This window comes from Zootoca vivipara, chromosome 8 (assembly GCF_963506605.1).
Source record: "Zootoca vivipara chromosome 8, rZooViv1.1, whole genome shotgun sequence".
Classification (NCBI taxonomy): Eukaryota; Metazoa; Chordata; class Lepidosauria; order Squamata; family Lacertidae; genus Zootoca; species Zootoca vivipara.
The window spans coordinates 66,650,219-66,664,282 of NC_083283.1; the positions used below are offsets into that span (position 1 = coordinate 66,650,219).

General features: G+C 44.1%; 1 protein-coding gene across 1 annotated transcript in view; it reads right to left on the minus strand.

The window, feature by feature from the left end:
• The window catches only part of PHLPP1 (PH domain and leucine rich repeat protein phosphatase 1), a 157,664-nt gene that overhangs the window by 32,816 nt on the left and 110,784 nt on the right, over positions 1 to 14,064 (minus strand). The window contains exons 5-8 of the mRNA XM_035125524.2: positions 10,629 to 10,775; positions 9,416 to 9,646; positions 7,031 to 7,233; positions 2,776 to 2,836 (exon numbers count right to left, since the gene is read on the minus strand). Of these exons, the coding sequence (XP_034981415.2) occupies positions 2,776 to 2,836; positions 7,031 to 7,233; positions 9,416 to 9,646; positions 10,629 to 10,775 (642 nt within the window). The remainder of the gene's footprint in view (positions 1 to 2,775; positions 2,837 to 7,030; positions 7,234 to 9,415; positions 9,647 to 10,628; positions 10,776 to 14,064) is intronic.

The following is a 14,064-nucleotide window of genomic DNA, read 5'->3' on the forward strand; positions in this document are numbered from 1 at the left end:
CGCTGTAGAAAATGCTAACGGCAACTGGAACAGCAGCAATGTGCTTCCTTTCATAATAATAATAATAATAATAATAATAATAATAATAATAATAATATTTTATATATACCCCGCCCATCTGGCTGAGTTTCCCCAACCACTCTGGGCGGCTTCCAACAGAACAGAACATTAAAATGCAATAATCTATTAAATATTAAAAGCTTCCCTAAACAGATGTCTTCTAAAAGTGTAGCTTTTCTTACACGCTCGCCTATGTTTCCATTGTGTATATTTAGGATTAGCCAGTGCACTTTTTTGAATGCTCATTAAATTCAGATGTAGCCAACTGGAGGCAGCCAGATGTTGTTCGACTCCTACAACCAGCAGCCAGCATGGCCAATGGTGAGGGACAGGCATCCCCAAACTTCGGCCCTCCAGATGTTTTGGGCTACAATTCCCATCATCCCTGACCACTGGTCCTGTTAGCTAGGGATCATGGGAGTTGTAGGCCAAAACATCTGGAGGGCCGAAGTTAGGGGATGCCTGGTCAGGGATGATGGGAATTGCAATCTAACCACCTATGGAGGGTTCTCCATCAACTGGCCCTGCACTTATAGATCAATCTTGTCTTCAAAGATTTTTTACAGCACAAAGAGTGTGTGTACCAAAATTCCAAACCACTCTGCACAGAAACTTCATAGGTGGCATTATCACAAGAACTAGAGTTTAGACAAAGGAAACAGGTTCAGTGGCAATTCAACCAGATACAGGAGAACTCCCAAGAACCGTATTCCTCCATTACCAATATTTATTCTACAAATGAAAGTTTGTGCCCACAAATATATCCTGCTGTATGGATCCCTTTTTTTTTTTGGTGGGTTTTAAAGATGGCAATGGAGCAGGATATTTAGCTATTTTCTTATTCAGCCCAGGGGAAGTTTACACAAAATGCTGGCTTGCAGCTCTGTCCTGCTCTGTCCTTTACACTATCAACACTGCTTTGCTTATAGTGAACTGAGTACATTTCCAGTAGAATACCAGCTTGGAAAATACTGTAAGGGTGTTTTTTTTAAAGGCTTTACTCACCCCTAACACAGCTTTAAGCTGAAAGTATTTGCAGGAAGACAAATAGTACATCATTCACATTTTGGGGTTGTGCAATAAATGCCATGTTAATCAAAGATATGAGAAAAGCAAGTGAATATATAATCTTGTTATGAAAACAAGCTGTCAACATAGCTAGCCTCAGATATTGGGAAGTCAAATATTCCTCATTACGATGACTTGTGGAAATAACGGTGGGGGTGGGGGGGGAGGACACACTGCTTTTTCTAATAAATTACTTATCCATGCGCACATACTGATGAGATTCTGGCACGCAAATACATTGACTCATGCACTTGTATGCTTCAAGTCACTGGCAGCACCCTCAGGCAACACCCTTGTCTCTTTGGTGCTCTTGTTTAGACAAAACAGTCGCTTCGCTCTTTAGGACAACTCAAGGTCTGGTGCTCTTTTAAAAACAAAACAAAAAAAGCCATCCACAACAATGCTCAAAAACGCAAATGACCTCCTCTGCTTAGAATCACGTTGTTTTAATCCTAGCGTGCAGGCTCTTGCAGGCATCAGAAACAGCATCGCATGCATGGAATCGGAAAACTTCTCTCTTTTTTAAAATCTAGCTGTGTTTGTGCAAGTGCCCTCAGCAGATGTTTCGCAGGAGGGAAGGGGACCGAGGTACCAAGCAAAACCAAAGCACATGAGTATGCAATGGGAGCAAATCCATTCAATGCATCTTCTTCTCCCATCCTACAACATCTTCCTGTCCCCGCAGATTTGTTTTAACAACCCAACCTTAGGGTCATACATTATTGTTTGTAAGGGGATTTCCCTCAGAGCTACAGATTAAGCCAGGCATAGGCAGACTTGGACATCCAGATGTTTTGGGACTACAACTCCCATCATCCGTAGCTAACAGGACCAGTGGTCAGGGATGGTGGGAATTGTAGTCCTAAAACCTTTGGACAGCTGAGTTTGCCTATGCCTGGATTAAGCACTGTGATTCAAGGGAGAGTCCGCACATAAGCCAAGGCCTTTAAGTTAGGGCTATTTTACTAGTGTGCTTAAAGATTTGCTCCGCAGTGTAATTTGAAAAATAACTCAGGTCCAATGCTGCAGTGTGTCTGAAACACACTCACAAACTTAGCCAGATGTATTTGGCTGTGTCTTTTAAGACCCAGAAAACACTCATCAGATTATTATTATTATTATTATTAACCTCAGAATGAACACATCGATTTGTAGAAGTCAAATCGGAATAAATGGAGTCTTGACATTTCAACACACATTTTGACAGACCAATAGAAATAAACAAAATTTTAATTTTAAGTGAATAAAATTCTAGCGTGCGCAAGCATGCACACAGCAGCTAATCGGGGGGGGGGGGGAGAGGGGAAGATTCCCTTGTTCCAAGCTCTCTGTGGGAAGACACAGAAAGAAAATTAACCAAAGTCCAGAGACCAGCAACAGGCTGTGGGATTTTAAAATGGGTTTCAGAATGCCACAGCCTTATTTCATCTTAGGTTGGCAACCGTTACATGTAATGCCGAACTACAGTAGAAGATGGAAGGAGGGAGGAGAGAATAAATAAGGAAAGCTCATGCAAACTAATGGATCAATCCTGAACAGTAACCCCAGCTACTTGTGTGTCTCTACACGCCCTCTTAGCAAGGCTACAGGAATTTTTGTTTCAGCAATGCTAGCACCGTATTTTCAAAAAGGTGTATTAGGGCTTACCTAGAAACATCCATGTAGGTCAGATAGTTCGGAACTGGATACACATCAAGGTGAACAAGTTCTGTGAAAGGAACACAATTAATATATACCAGAAACAAAGAAAAACTAGCATTGAAAATAATGCACTACTTCCTACTTCCCAGGTTTGTTGTTTCCCCATCATGCAAGCTGTACATCGCACACAATAAGGAATATTTAATATGGCTTAAAGGGGTCTTCAATAGACATAGTACAGTGGTACCTTGGTTCTCAAACTGAATCTGTTCTGGGAGTCCATTCAAATCCTGAAACCGTTCAAAAACCAAGGTGCGGCTTCTGATTGCCTGCAGGAGCTTCCTGCACTCAAGCGGAAGCTGTGTTGGATGTTCAGCTTCCGAAAAACGTTCACAACCTGGAACACTTACTTCCAGGTTTACGGCATTCGGGAGCAGATTTGTTCGGGAGGCAAGCCGCTTTATTACCAAGGTAGCACTATACACCAGATAGTGGTTTCTTCCATTTCTCCTTAGCTTTCAACAGATAAAGGTAAAGGGATCCCTGACAATTAAGTCCAGTTGTGAATGACTCTAGGGTTGCGGTGCTCATCTCGCTCTATAGGCCAAGGGAGCCGGCGTTTGTCCGCAGGCAGCTTCCTGGTCATGTGGCCGCACATGGCGAACCAGAGCAGCACACAGAAACGCCGTTTACCTTCCCACCAGAGCGGTACCTATTTATCTACTTGCTTTCGGACTGCTAGGTGGGAAGGAGCTGGGAATGAGCAACGGGAGCTCACTCTGTCGCGGGGATTCGAACCACCGACCTTCTGATCGGCAAACCCTAGGCTCTGTGGTTTAGACCACAGCGCCACCCGTGTCCCTTCTGTTATAGTTCTCTGTTATTTAGGAAAGTTTTCCTCATGCTGCTGCTTCCTTTTTTTTTTTTTAAAAAAAATATTTTTATTAATTTTCCAATTAAAACCAATTATATCACATTCAATATTTCAAATTATACACATATATATATCAATCAAACCGAATGTTATGCCAAATCATCTAAATAATTTATTTTTGGGTTCCCATGCTTCAAGAAATTGGGAATTCCTCGCAACTGTCCACTGCCGTCTTATTTCTAAAGTTCAAATCGTCCTCCAAGCTCATAATATTCCAAATCTTCCCCTTACAGTCACCTAGATGTTTTCCACTTTCATCCAATTGTTCCAGCTGCTGAGATAAATGTCAAACGAAGTTTCACAGATGTTCTTTCTCCTGTGTGAGTTAATCAGTCCAGCCTCCCCATAAATCTTCTTAGTGGAGCTCCCTGTTGCGACGGAGTAGCAGCGCCATCTTAAAAGGCTCAAATCACTTTCATTTTCTCTCATAGCCATGAAGATTTACGATTTATTTATCTTTATAGAATTTACAGCTTTTTCAGGCAGGAGACCCAAACATCCAACCATGAACTCTTGGTAAATTAATGGATCTCCTTGCCCTATAGCTGAACTTAGCTTCAGGTCGCTGCTCCAATTTAAAGTGCGTCACAGCTCATAAATCCTCCGAACGCGTCCAGGACTCCTTCCGTCTGACTAGGGGGGGGCTTTTCTCATCGGCAACTTCACATCTTTAAGAAATATGCTCAGTAACAACAGCTATAGAGTTCAACTCACACAGTCTTTTGCTTCTCTTTCACTCCAAACAAGCCAGGACATCGCGTCCGGGAAGATACGAGGCAACAATATGAAGAAAAAATAAAAACTTGCTTCCCTTATCGCTCCGTCCCCATCAATCCTTCTTCCAGATGCCGTACATTCTTTGACTCCTCTCGCTCAGCAGCATAAAATTCTCAGCAGTAAACAGCGCTTCTTCCCCTCCTTCTGAAGTATGTCCATAAATTTAAGCCTAATTATCTTCTTTAACCATGGAAATCCCCGCCATGCAGATTAGCGTCCGGGAGTCCTGGCCGTCGTAAGTGCTCAGCCCAAGCTCCCCCCACTCCAAAAACAGTCGGAGTGGGTCTGGGGGCATCGCGGGCCAGCGGCCCCTCTCCGTAACCCCCGGAGAGGGTAGGGGGTTGCCATTTACTCCCCTAGCAACCGCCAAATTCCTTACGAAGGTCAGAGAGATGGAAAACAGGTCCGCCATTCCTGCAGGCGGAAACCGGAACCCATGCTGCTGCTTCCTAAAATGCAGTCTCAAATCAGTTCTGTGATCTGAACCGCAAGTCCAGTAAGTTACAAAATCTGAGAGCCCAAGGAATATTTTTATCCCCAGGACTAAGACATTTTAAAGGTTTGATTCGTGTGTTTGTGATGTACCACTTCAGACTGCCAGGAGGCAGGGAGAGAAATCCACGATCGAAGAATTCACCCCACACACACACACACACACACACACACACACACACACACACAACATCCACACAGAAAACATCCACATCAATAGTTAGTTAAATCCTCTTCCCAACATCTAGTATTCTGCGGGGAGAATTTTTTACACTTTTCATGGTATAGAGCAGCATTCAATCACCGCCCAACCCCATCTGCAGCAATACAACCCAGACATAGGTTTATCTCCTGAGTGAGAACTAGGCTTATGGTAAATCAATGATTCCTCACCCAATCATTTCCCAAGGCCATTCTTCACACAACATCACCAGCAGCATTTCATTGCACTGCCTTTCATTTGTAGACAAGAAGTCTATCCTATCACCCTCTTGACCTTACATTAAATCCTTCAACTCATGATTAGCAGCCCATATCCATTTTTATGCACAGAGCTAACAAAGCCTAATCCTACAATTACAAGGTTCATCAGTCCAGGTATCCATTGAAACAACGGTTTGGCAATGCTTGGATTTTGCTGCCAATTTCTGAAACCCATGCCACTGCTCAACTATGCACAGAGAAATTTAGGACGGTCTTTTCTCTCTCTCTCTTTTTTTAATCAAAAAGAGCTAAAAGGTTACACATCAAATTAAGCACCATGAACTTAGGGCCTATCTGCAGTCCAGAGGTGGGAGATGGCAGAAGAATGAGAGCTACTGCTGCCAGTTCATAATTCACTGAGCTCAGCTGCCTACTTCAATCAATTCTTCAGTACTTCCAGCAGAGAGAGAAGACCTCAAGGTCCTATGCTCAGCAGAAACAGCTTTATGCAAAAGACAGTTGTGCAAATCCACTTTATTTGCATAATTTATACAAGTGGACTTTTTTGGCTTTTCCTGGCCCTAGGGTTGTTCTCGCTGCAGAAAATGCTTAGCCCAATCTGAAAACCAGAGCAAGGGACAATAGGCTTTCCTGTTACATGTGTCATGATTAAGTCCAAAGGAAACTTAAAAAAAAGAAATAATGCATGTGGCACCTTAAAAACTAACAAATGTTAATATAGCATAAGCATTCGTCAGATGCATGTAGTGTGAACCTCAGTTTTCAGGCAGAGTATGTATATACTGTATGCACATACAAATGCACATGGGTGTTAAGGGGGGGGGAGGAATGTTAAAGGTTGGAGATAAATGGCAATGGAATGTGAAAATATAGCCTGTGACGGAACTTAAATGCATGCTAAATAATTGTTGAGTAAATTTACACCAATGTAAAGGTAAAGGGACCCCTGACCATTAGGTCCAGTCGTGACTGACTCTGGGGTTGCGCGCTCATCTCACATTATTGGCCGAGGGAGCCGGCGTATAGCTTCCAGGTCATGTGGCCAGCATGACAAAGCCGCTTCTGGCAAACCAGAGCAGCACATGGAAACACCATTTACCTTCCCGCTGTAGCGGTTCCTATTTATCTACTTGCATTTTGACGTGCTTTCGAACTGCTAGGTTGGCAGGAGCTGGGACCAAGCAACGGGAGCTCACCCCGTCACAGGGATTCGAACTGCCGACCTTCTGATCAGCAAGCCCTAGGCTCTGTGGTTTAGAGAGGCCAAAAACCTTAAATTTTGCAGTAGTCGTCAGACAGGCAGCAGGCTTTGGATTGGAATTATCGGTTACCTATGGTATGTTGTCATCTTCACAGAAAGTCCAGGCCAATCGCTCCAGTATTTCAGTAACATATATGTGAGGTAAGTTGAATGTTTAAAATGCACAGTATAAATGCATTATTATTCATTTCTGACTGACACTGGAATGGTGGTCCTCTAAATGGTTTGTATCGTGCTTGTGTGCCAGGAGCTGGATGAATCCAGAACCTAAACACAGCATGCAAATCCACTGTAAGATGAGCAGACCAGAAAACACCTAGTCCTTGTCTGAACTGCCTTCAAAGAGAACTTACCATTTGAAGTGGCGTAAAGAGCTTTAAGCATATATCCGCTGATTTTGAGGCTGACCAGCTGGTTTCTTTCACAGTGCAGTATTTCAATGTTGTTGAAGATGGTGGCGTCGAGCTCGCCTAGTTTATTGTCCCGAAGATCGAGCTGGGTGACGTGGTGTAGGAAATCAGCGCCGTCTGCCACCAACCTCCTAATGACGTTTAACCTGGAGTAAGAGAGGGAGGGAAAGAATTGTGCTGTTGATGGGCATATGTCAGTAAGAGGTTGGAATGCCCGCTCTAAAACTATCATTTTCTCAGTGTCCCAAGCAAAAATAAAATACAAGCCCAAAATCTGGTGCTCAAATGGGCCCTGTTTTTATATTTCCTGAAAAGCTGTAGTGACTTACATGGAGGTCCCCAATGATCTCCCTTCCAACGTTTAGTTTTAAGTAACGCTACATCTTCAAGTGCTCCCCAAGTCATTCACTAGACCCTTTTGCTTAAAATCTTGCACCTCACCACCAATAGGTTGTGAGGCAAACAGCATGAACTGCTCCCTCATTTCGCTGGGGCATTAGAGGATGCAGAGGGATAGTTCAGTTGGTAGAGCACGAGACTCTTTAACTTCAGGATCAAGGGTTCGAGCCCCATGGTGGGAGAAAGATTCCTGTATTGCAAGGAGTTGGAATAAATGATCCTTGTGGGCCCTTCCAACTCTGCAGTTCCATAAACTGACATGTTGCATTTTTATCATCATTTTTGCAGTTTTGCTACTGGAGGTTGTGCCTATGCAAAATGAAGCTTGATACTGCTTTGATTAGTTCTGAAATGGTTGCAGCCAAAGTGGGGTCCCATTCAACTTGACCACATGCATCCTTCCTGCAATCAGGACGTACGCTGAATAATCCCGGCCAATGAAAAAATGCATTTTCCGAACTGCAACGAACATCAACATTCACACATGAACGCCAACAATCCCAGATCACTTTACCACTGCCAACATTAATTGATGGCATATGACTGACAAAGAGGGAGATATACACCAGTGTATGCTGGCAACTCTTACTTTAAGTTGATGCTACTACTTAGTGGTGCATTTCTGAGATTTTGCTTATACACAAAATTCTTCTGGGATTGAAGATGTTCAAATGGGAATGTGACATTCCGCAAACTCAGGACTTCCACTATAATGTATGAATACCTTCATATACTAAAGCACTGCTTGAAATTCCTCGGAGGATAAAAAAGTGGGGAAGAGGGATTTATAAACATGAAGCTCTGCACATATTCCAAGTTCTCCATTTGGGCAAGGCATTATAATAACAGTTTACATCCCACACAAATCCCAAAACTTGACGATGGTGATGTGATACAATAGGTCAGTATTTTATATTGGGGGTGGGTCACCCAAACCCATACATGTACATATTATAAATAACAGGCAGGTCAAGAGAACTTGTCCTGCCCAGTCCTTGACTTGCTGCAGAAACAAAGGTGATCTATAAAAAGCAGCCACCTGTACAATTTCATTGCACTCTGAAGAGTTCAGTTTTATTTTCAGTGCTGAGCTGACAAGATCGATTAAATCACACAATCAGTAAAAATGCTTTGGGGTGCAATGAAAGCTCTGGAAGGACCAGGACTGCGTTTCTTTCTTTCTTTTTAAGTGCTCTCATCCCTAGATTACACCATATGCCATCTTCTAGCATGCATAAGTTAACTCCTCAACCTGCTCTAACTCCTTAACCCATTTAAACACAGGCATCTCCCTGCAGCTGTACTTGGAATTATCAGGCAATGGCCAAAACCTATGAGCATTTTAAGAATTTTATATGGTATATACATTGTTTTAATTGTTGTATTTTTTTTAAATAAAAAATAAAAAACTATTCAGTTTGGATAGGGCGGAGAGAAGAGAAGGCCCCACCCATCAGATGTCATTGGTGACATCAGTTAATGGGTAAAGAGGCATGGTTTAGGGAAAATGGCCTCATGGGCCAAACCGGACCTTTTGTCAGGCCAAAACTGGCCCACAGGTCCTACCCCTGAGGTAAGGGATTGAATCCCTCACATACAAAGTCAACAGTATTTGCATGAGGATGAGTCATTATTTCTGGTTGGTTAAAACAATCTATTTCTCGATTTTGCAGGCTAATGTAATAATATGACAACTAAACACTGCCAAGCCTGCATTTATTGTAGAGGAAGTCACTCTTAATTTGATCGCTTGCATGAAAAAAGAAGCAGAGATATTTAACAAACATCACCCCTAGCACTGAATACCCTTGCTCGAAAGTTCAGCATCTGCATATGAAATCTGTGATGAGTCATAGCCAATATCTTGAAACGATGCGGACAGCCATCTTCACTCTTGAGTTTCATCCGTTCTCTCGCAAGGTTACGTACCTTAGATCTATATGTTTGATGTGTGGCATTCTGTTCAGCGCCTGCAAGCAGAGCGTTTCCATGCAGTTTCCAGACATACAGAGTTTGTCCATGGCAGGCAGCTTCTCTAATACCTCGGGAACGCCGCTGAATTCATTGAAAGAAAGACCCAGGTAGCTAAGCTGCGGCATCCTTTCCAACTCAGCGGGAAGGCTCTGGAGGAAGTTCCCATCCAACAAGAAGGTCTGTAAACTATTGAAGAGAAGAGAGGGTTGTCAACAGCAGCAGTAAAAAAAACCAACCCCAAAACAACTCTTTATTGCAGCAACTCCAAAGGACCGTCTGGCAGTTCCCCTGTTGTGAGAAGAGAGGTTACAGGGAACTAGGCAGAGGGCCTTCCTGGTAGTGGCACCTGCCCTATGGAACACCCTCCCATCTGATGTCAAACAGATAAACAACGACATGACTTTTAGAAGACATCTGAGGGCAGCCCTGTATTGGGAAGCTTCTAATGTGCTCTGTTGTGTTTTTGTATTGTACAGTGGTACCTCAGTTTATGAACACAATTGGTTCCAGAAGTCTGTTCATAAACTGAAGCGTTCCTAAACTGAAGCGAACTTTCCCATTGAAAGTAATGGAAAGTGGATTAATCCGTTCCAGCCGGGTCCACGGAGTACTCAACCTGAAGTGTACTTAACCCGAAGCATGGGTGTAATTGGTTCTGGAGGTCTGTTCATAAACTGAAGCGTTCATAAACTGAAGCGAACTTTCCCATTGAAAGTAATGGAAAGTGAATTAATCCGTTCCAGATGGGTCCGCGGCGTTCGTAAACCGAAAATTCGTAAACCGAGGTGTTCATAAACTGAGGTTCCACTGTATATCCTGTTGGAAGCCACCCAGAGTGGCAGGGGCAACTGAGTCAGATGGATGGAGTACAATCAATCAATCAATCAATCAATCAATCAATCAATTATTATTATTATTATTATTATTATTATTATTATTATTATTGCCTATATTCTGGACCCACGTGAAGGTGCAAGAGTTTTTCACAGCTTAAGTCCTCTGTGTGTGAAGAAGTGAATCATACTTTTGCTGGCCATTACAGATGTAGTTGAGCTTAGGCGTTTAGCACACACTTTTGCCATGACTCAGGCATCGTTGGCCCAGGCTAACCCTCTGGGAGGAGTCAGTGCACTCAGGGTTCATGCTGCCCTTGGCCGTCTGTACCTACTTGTTCATATCGCCGACGGCTGCTGGAATACTTCTGAGTGCATTGCAGGACACATTGAGCTCAGTCAAGGTTGGAATGCTGCAGACTGCCAATGGGAACTCTCCTAAATGATTGCTGGAAAGGTTAAGGCTCCTCAGCTTGCTGAACCTACAATTAGGGGAGGAGGGGGAGAGAAGGAGTATAACAGAACAATAAATTGCGTATTAAATTAAGGCCATGTTATGCAGAAGAAGTGAACTACCCGTATACTGTTACCAAGCGGCTGCTTAAGCCACACAAATTTAATTTTCCGCAGCACTAAGAAAACATTTAGCAATGAGATGCTGGGAGATCTTCAGTATTAATGGTATTCTCTACCAACGTGTTTCCTCACTGACAAAAGGTGTAGACTTAGGAGGGGAAAATATAGTTGGGGGTGATCAAGGGGTTTGCAATAGTGTCCTTAAAACCCCAGGCATTTACAATTAGAAAACCAGTCGCAGCTCAAATATGTCATACAATGTAGGCAAGCTTGCAGAGTTTTAAATGCAGTTATTTAAATCTCTGTGCCTATCTTGCATCAGCAATAGCATACCCATTGATCATACCAGTAGTATAGCTAGTGCAAAACTGGAGAGACACAAATTTAGAATTATTTCCCCCCCAATTATTATTCTCTTAACTGGGAAAGTATGAATACTCGGGGCAACCTTGACAAAGACTTCTTTGACAGTATGTACAGATGCCTAAGGCAACACATCTCTGAGTTGAAACGGGGTTTTTTGAAGGACAGAAATTTCTCCTGGTGTTTAGTATAAATCCTACTTTCCTGTAATTTAGCCTTATAGAAGTACTCTTAAAGGACTACACCAAGGTGCTATTTATTTCAATATATACCAAGATAAGTTACCATTTGTATTTACCACCCCAAGTTCCAAAATGTCCTGGAAAGTTATCAGCCCTTCTGTTTTTATCAGCAAACAAGCTGCACACACAAACACCTTTTCTGAAGATGGCAGCTGTGTTGCCCCTGCTGCAGGAAAAAACAGCTAAGATTCTCGCGGCACTGTAAACAAGTGCCTAATAGCAAGGAATCAGCCATCTTCCCATTTGTGAAAGGTTGCATAGCTGGTCACATGGCGTTGATTTTTAATCACCAGAGGTACCATAAATAGGAAAGTAGCGTTTGCAAGCCTTTGTTTTCATGCCCTATGCTTCATTTATCCCAAAGTTCTGCTAAAAACCTGTTCAAACTATTCCCAAGTTTCTGTCTGCAATGATGAGAGCTAGGAACCCATTCTATTTTTATAATGCAATCTCAGTTTGTCACCATGTAGTGGCAGGTTCTGCAATCTGAGAAATATTCTGTGATCTGCAGCACAACCATAGTCTAGAAAATCCCTACCCACCCCAATGTAAACCAATTGTACTAAATTATAAGTATCATGGGTGTGTGTGGATTTAAGGGCTCTTTGAGCAGAAAATATGCACTGCATCGCCTCGCTCTGTTTGTCTGTCATGACTTTACAATCAGACAGAAAATCCTCACCAGAAGCGTTCGAATTTCAGTAAAGCCAGCAAGTGAATCACTGTTAAGTCTTCAATTAGAAGCACTTGTCAGAAAGCAGTTTCTTAGCACCTTAATTGGACTTCTCTCACCCTGGGTAACTTCTCTTTAAAAAAAGCAAACTAATTCCATAAGGGTTTTTTCAAAAGAAAAGAAAACGGCTTCCATTGGAAAGGGGAAATTATTCTTTAATTCCTCCTTGGTGATCCCAGCATCCCCAAAGCAGAACTTGCCCCTGAACTTAGGCCCATCTTGATTGCAAGAAAAGAGGGGTGGGGGGGAAACGTGAAGTGATTACTCAAGGAAGAAAGGGGGCAATCCAAGTTACCAAGCCTGCATGTGCAGCCACATTGTTCAGGTTGCCTAACAACAGGGAGTAGGGTGTGTGTGCCTGCAGGCAACCAGCTAAATGGCTGAATGCAAATATCTGTGTCAGCTTCAGATGGATGAGAGGAAGCTCTTTTCCTGACAAAGTTCACTAGAGGGCTTTGTTTTCCCTTCATTCAATCTCCTCCCGGTGCATGATGGGAGTGAGGGAGAGTCATCCTATATAATAATATGCAAGTGTCCCTGCGTCCAGTCCCTGTGTCCCGTGTGTCCCTGGGGTACTGCGCATGTACCCCAGAGACACAGGGATTGGACGGAGAGACAGAACGCGCACACGCACGCGCTCTCTCCCCCCCCCACCTACCGTTTCCCTGGCCGCCAACTGCTGCTCCAAGCGAGGAAGTTCCTTCCAAGGGGCGCCTTGAAGGAGCGGGCGGGAGAGAAGAAGCACGTCTTTTGCCAACAGTACAATTCTCTGTCCGCTTACACAGCAGTAAACCCCGCTGTCCCTATAGGATTGCTTCTCCCTCCCTCCACCCGACAGAGCCGGCATTTGGCTCTGTCAGGTGGGGGCAGGGAGAAGCAGAGGATCGGATTGCTTCTCCCTCCCCCCCCAACCGACAGAGCCGGCAACCCCGGGATGTTCTAGCGCCGGCATCCTCAGTCTGCCGATGTGAACAAGAGGGGAAGAGTGAGAGCTGTGGAATGCCATCCTGCAATGTTGAAATTGCCATTGTAATTTCCACTCCCTTCTCCGTTGCCTCGCTCGCTTTCTCACCTCCTTGAACCTCCCCCGCCCTGTCCTTCTTTCTTCCTCCCCCCCCCTTTTCAGCGATCCTATTTTCCTCTCCCCCCCCCCTGCACTCTGGGGTCTGATTAAACGAGAAGGAAGTTTGGGAGTGGAGGCTGCGAAGCTCTCCCTTTAAGAGGCAGCCTGCAACCACAAATTGTTGAAATTGTCATTGCAGGCTGCCTCTTAAAGGGAGAGCTTCACTCCCACACTTCCTTCTCATTTAATCAGACACCGGAGCACGGGTGAGCGAGGCAACCGAGCAGGGAGGGGACGTTTGAGGAAACCCTTCTTGGAGTGGTTTAAAGCCACAGCGTCCCCTGGTAAAAGGCTGAGATTTCTTCACCAGCCCTGTTTACTTGCTACAGCCTTTCGCCTTCTTCCCCCAGTGTCCTGCCAGGTTGGCCCCTGATCCTGTTATGGCACTTAGGTCTTTTATTGGGCAGATGATGAGACAACTTTATAGGGACAGGAAAAGGCTGGATCTTCCTGAAACTTTTTCTTTCTTTCTTGGCTTTCACGGGGTGGGTGGGGAGGATGAAAGGGTGTCGTTTCCTCCCTGTCACACAGCCTTTCACGCGATCGTGGAGAGTGACGCTGCCCCGTCAAGAAGGGGGACGCAGCTGGCCCCCCTCTTTCCCTCATCCCCCCCGCCAATATTTCATATTGTGTCTTCCGGGGGAGGGTCCCACACGATATATCTGCGCTTTTGGGCTTAGTCACAGGTGCATCGGTGATAGCAGCACTCCCGGGTGAGGGCAGGGCGCCGACTC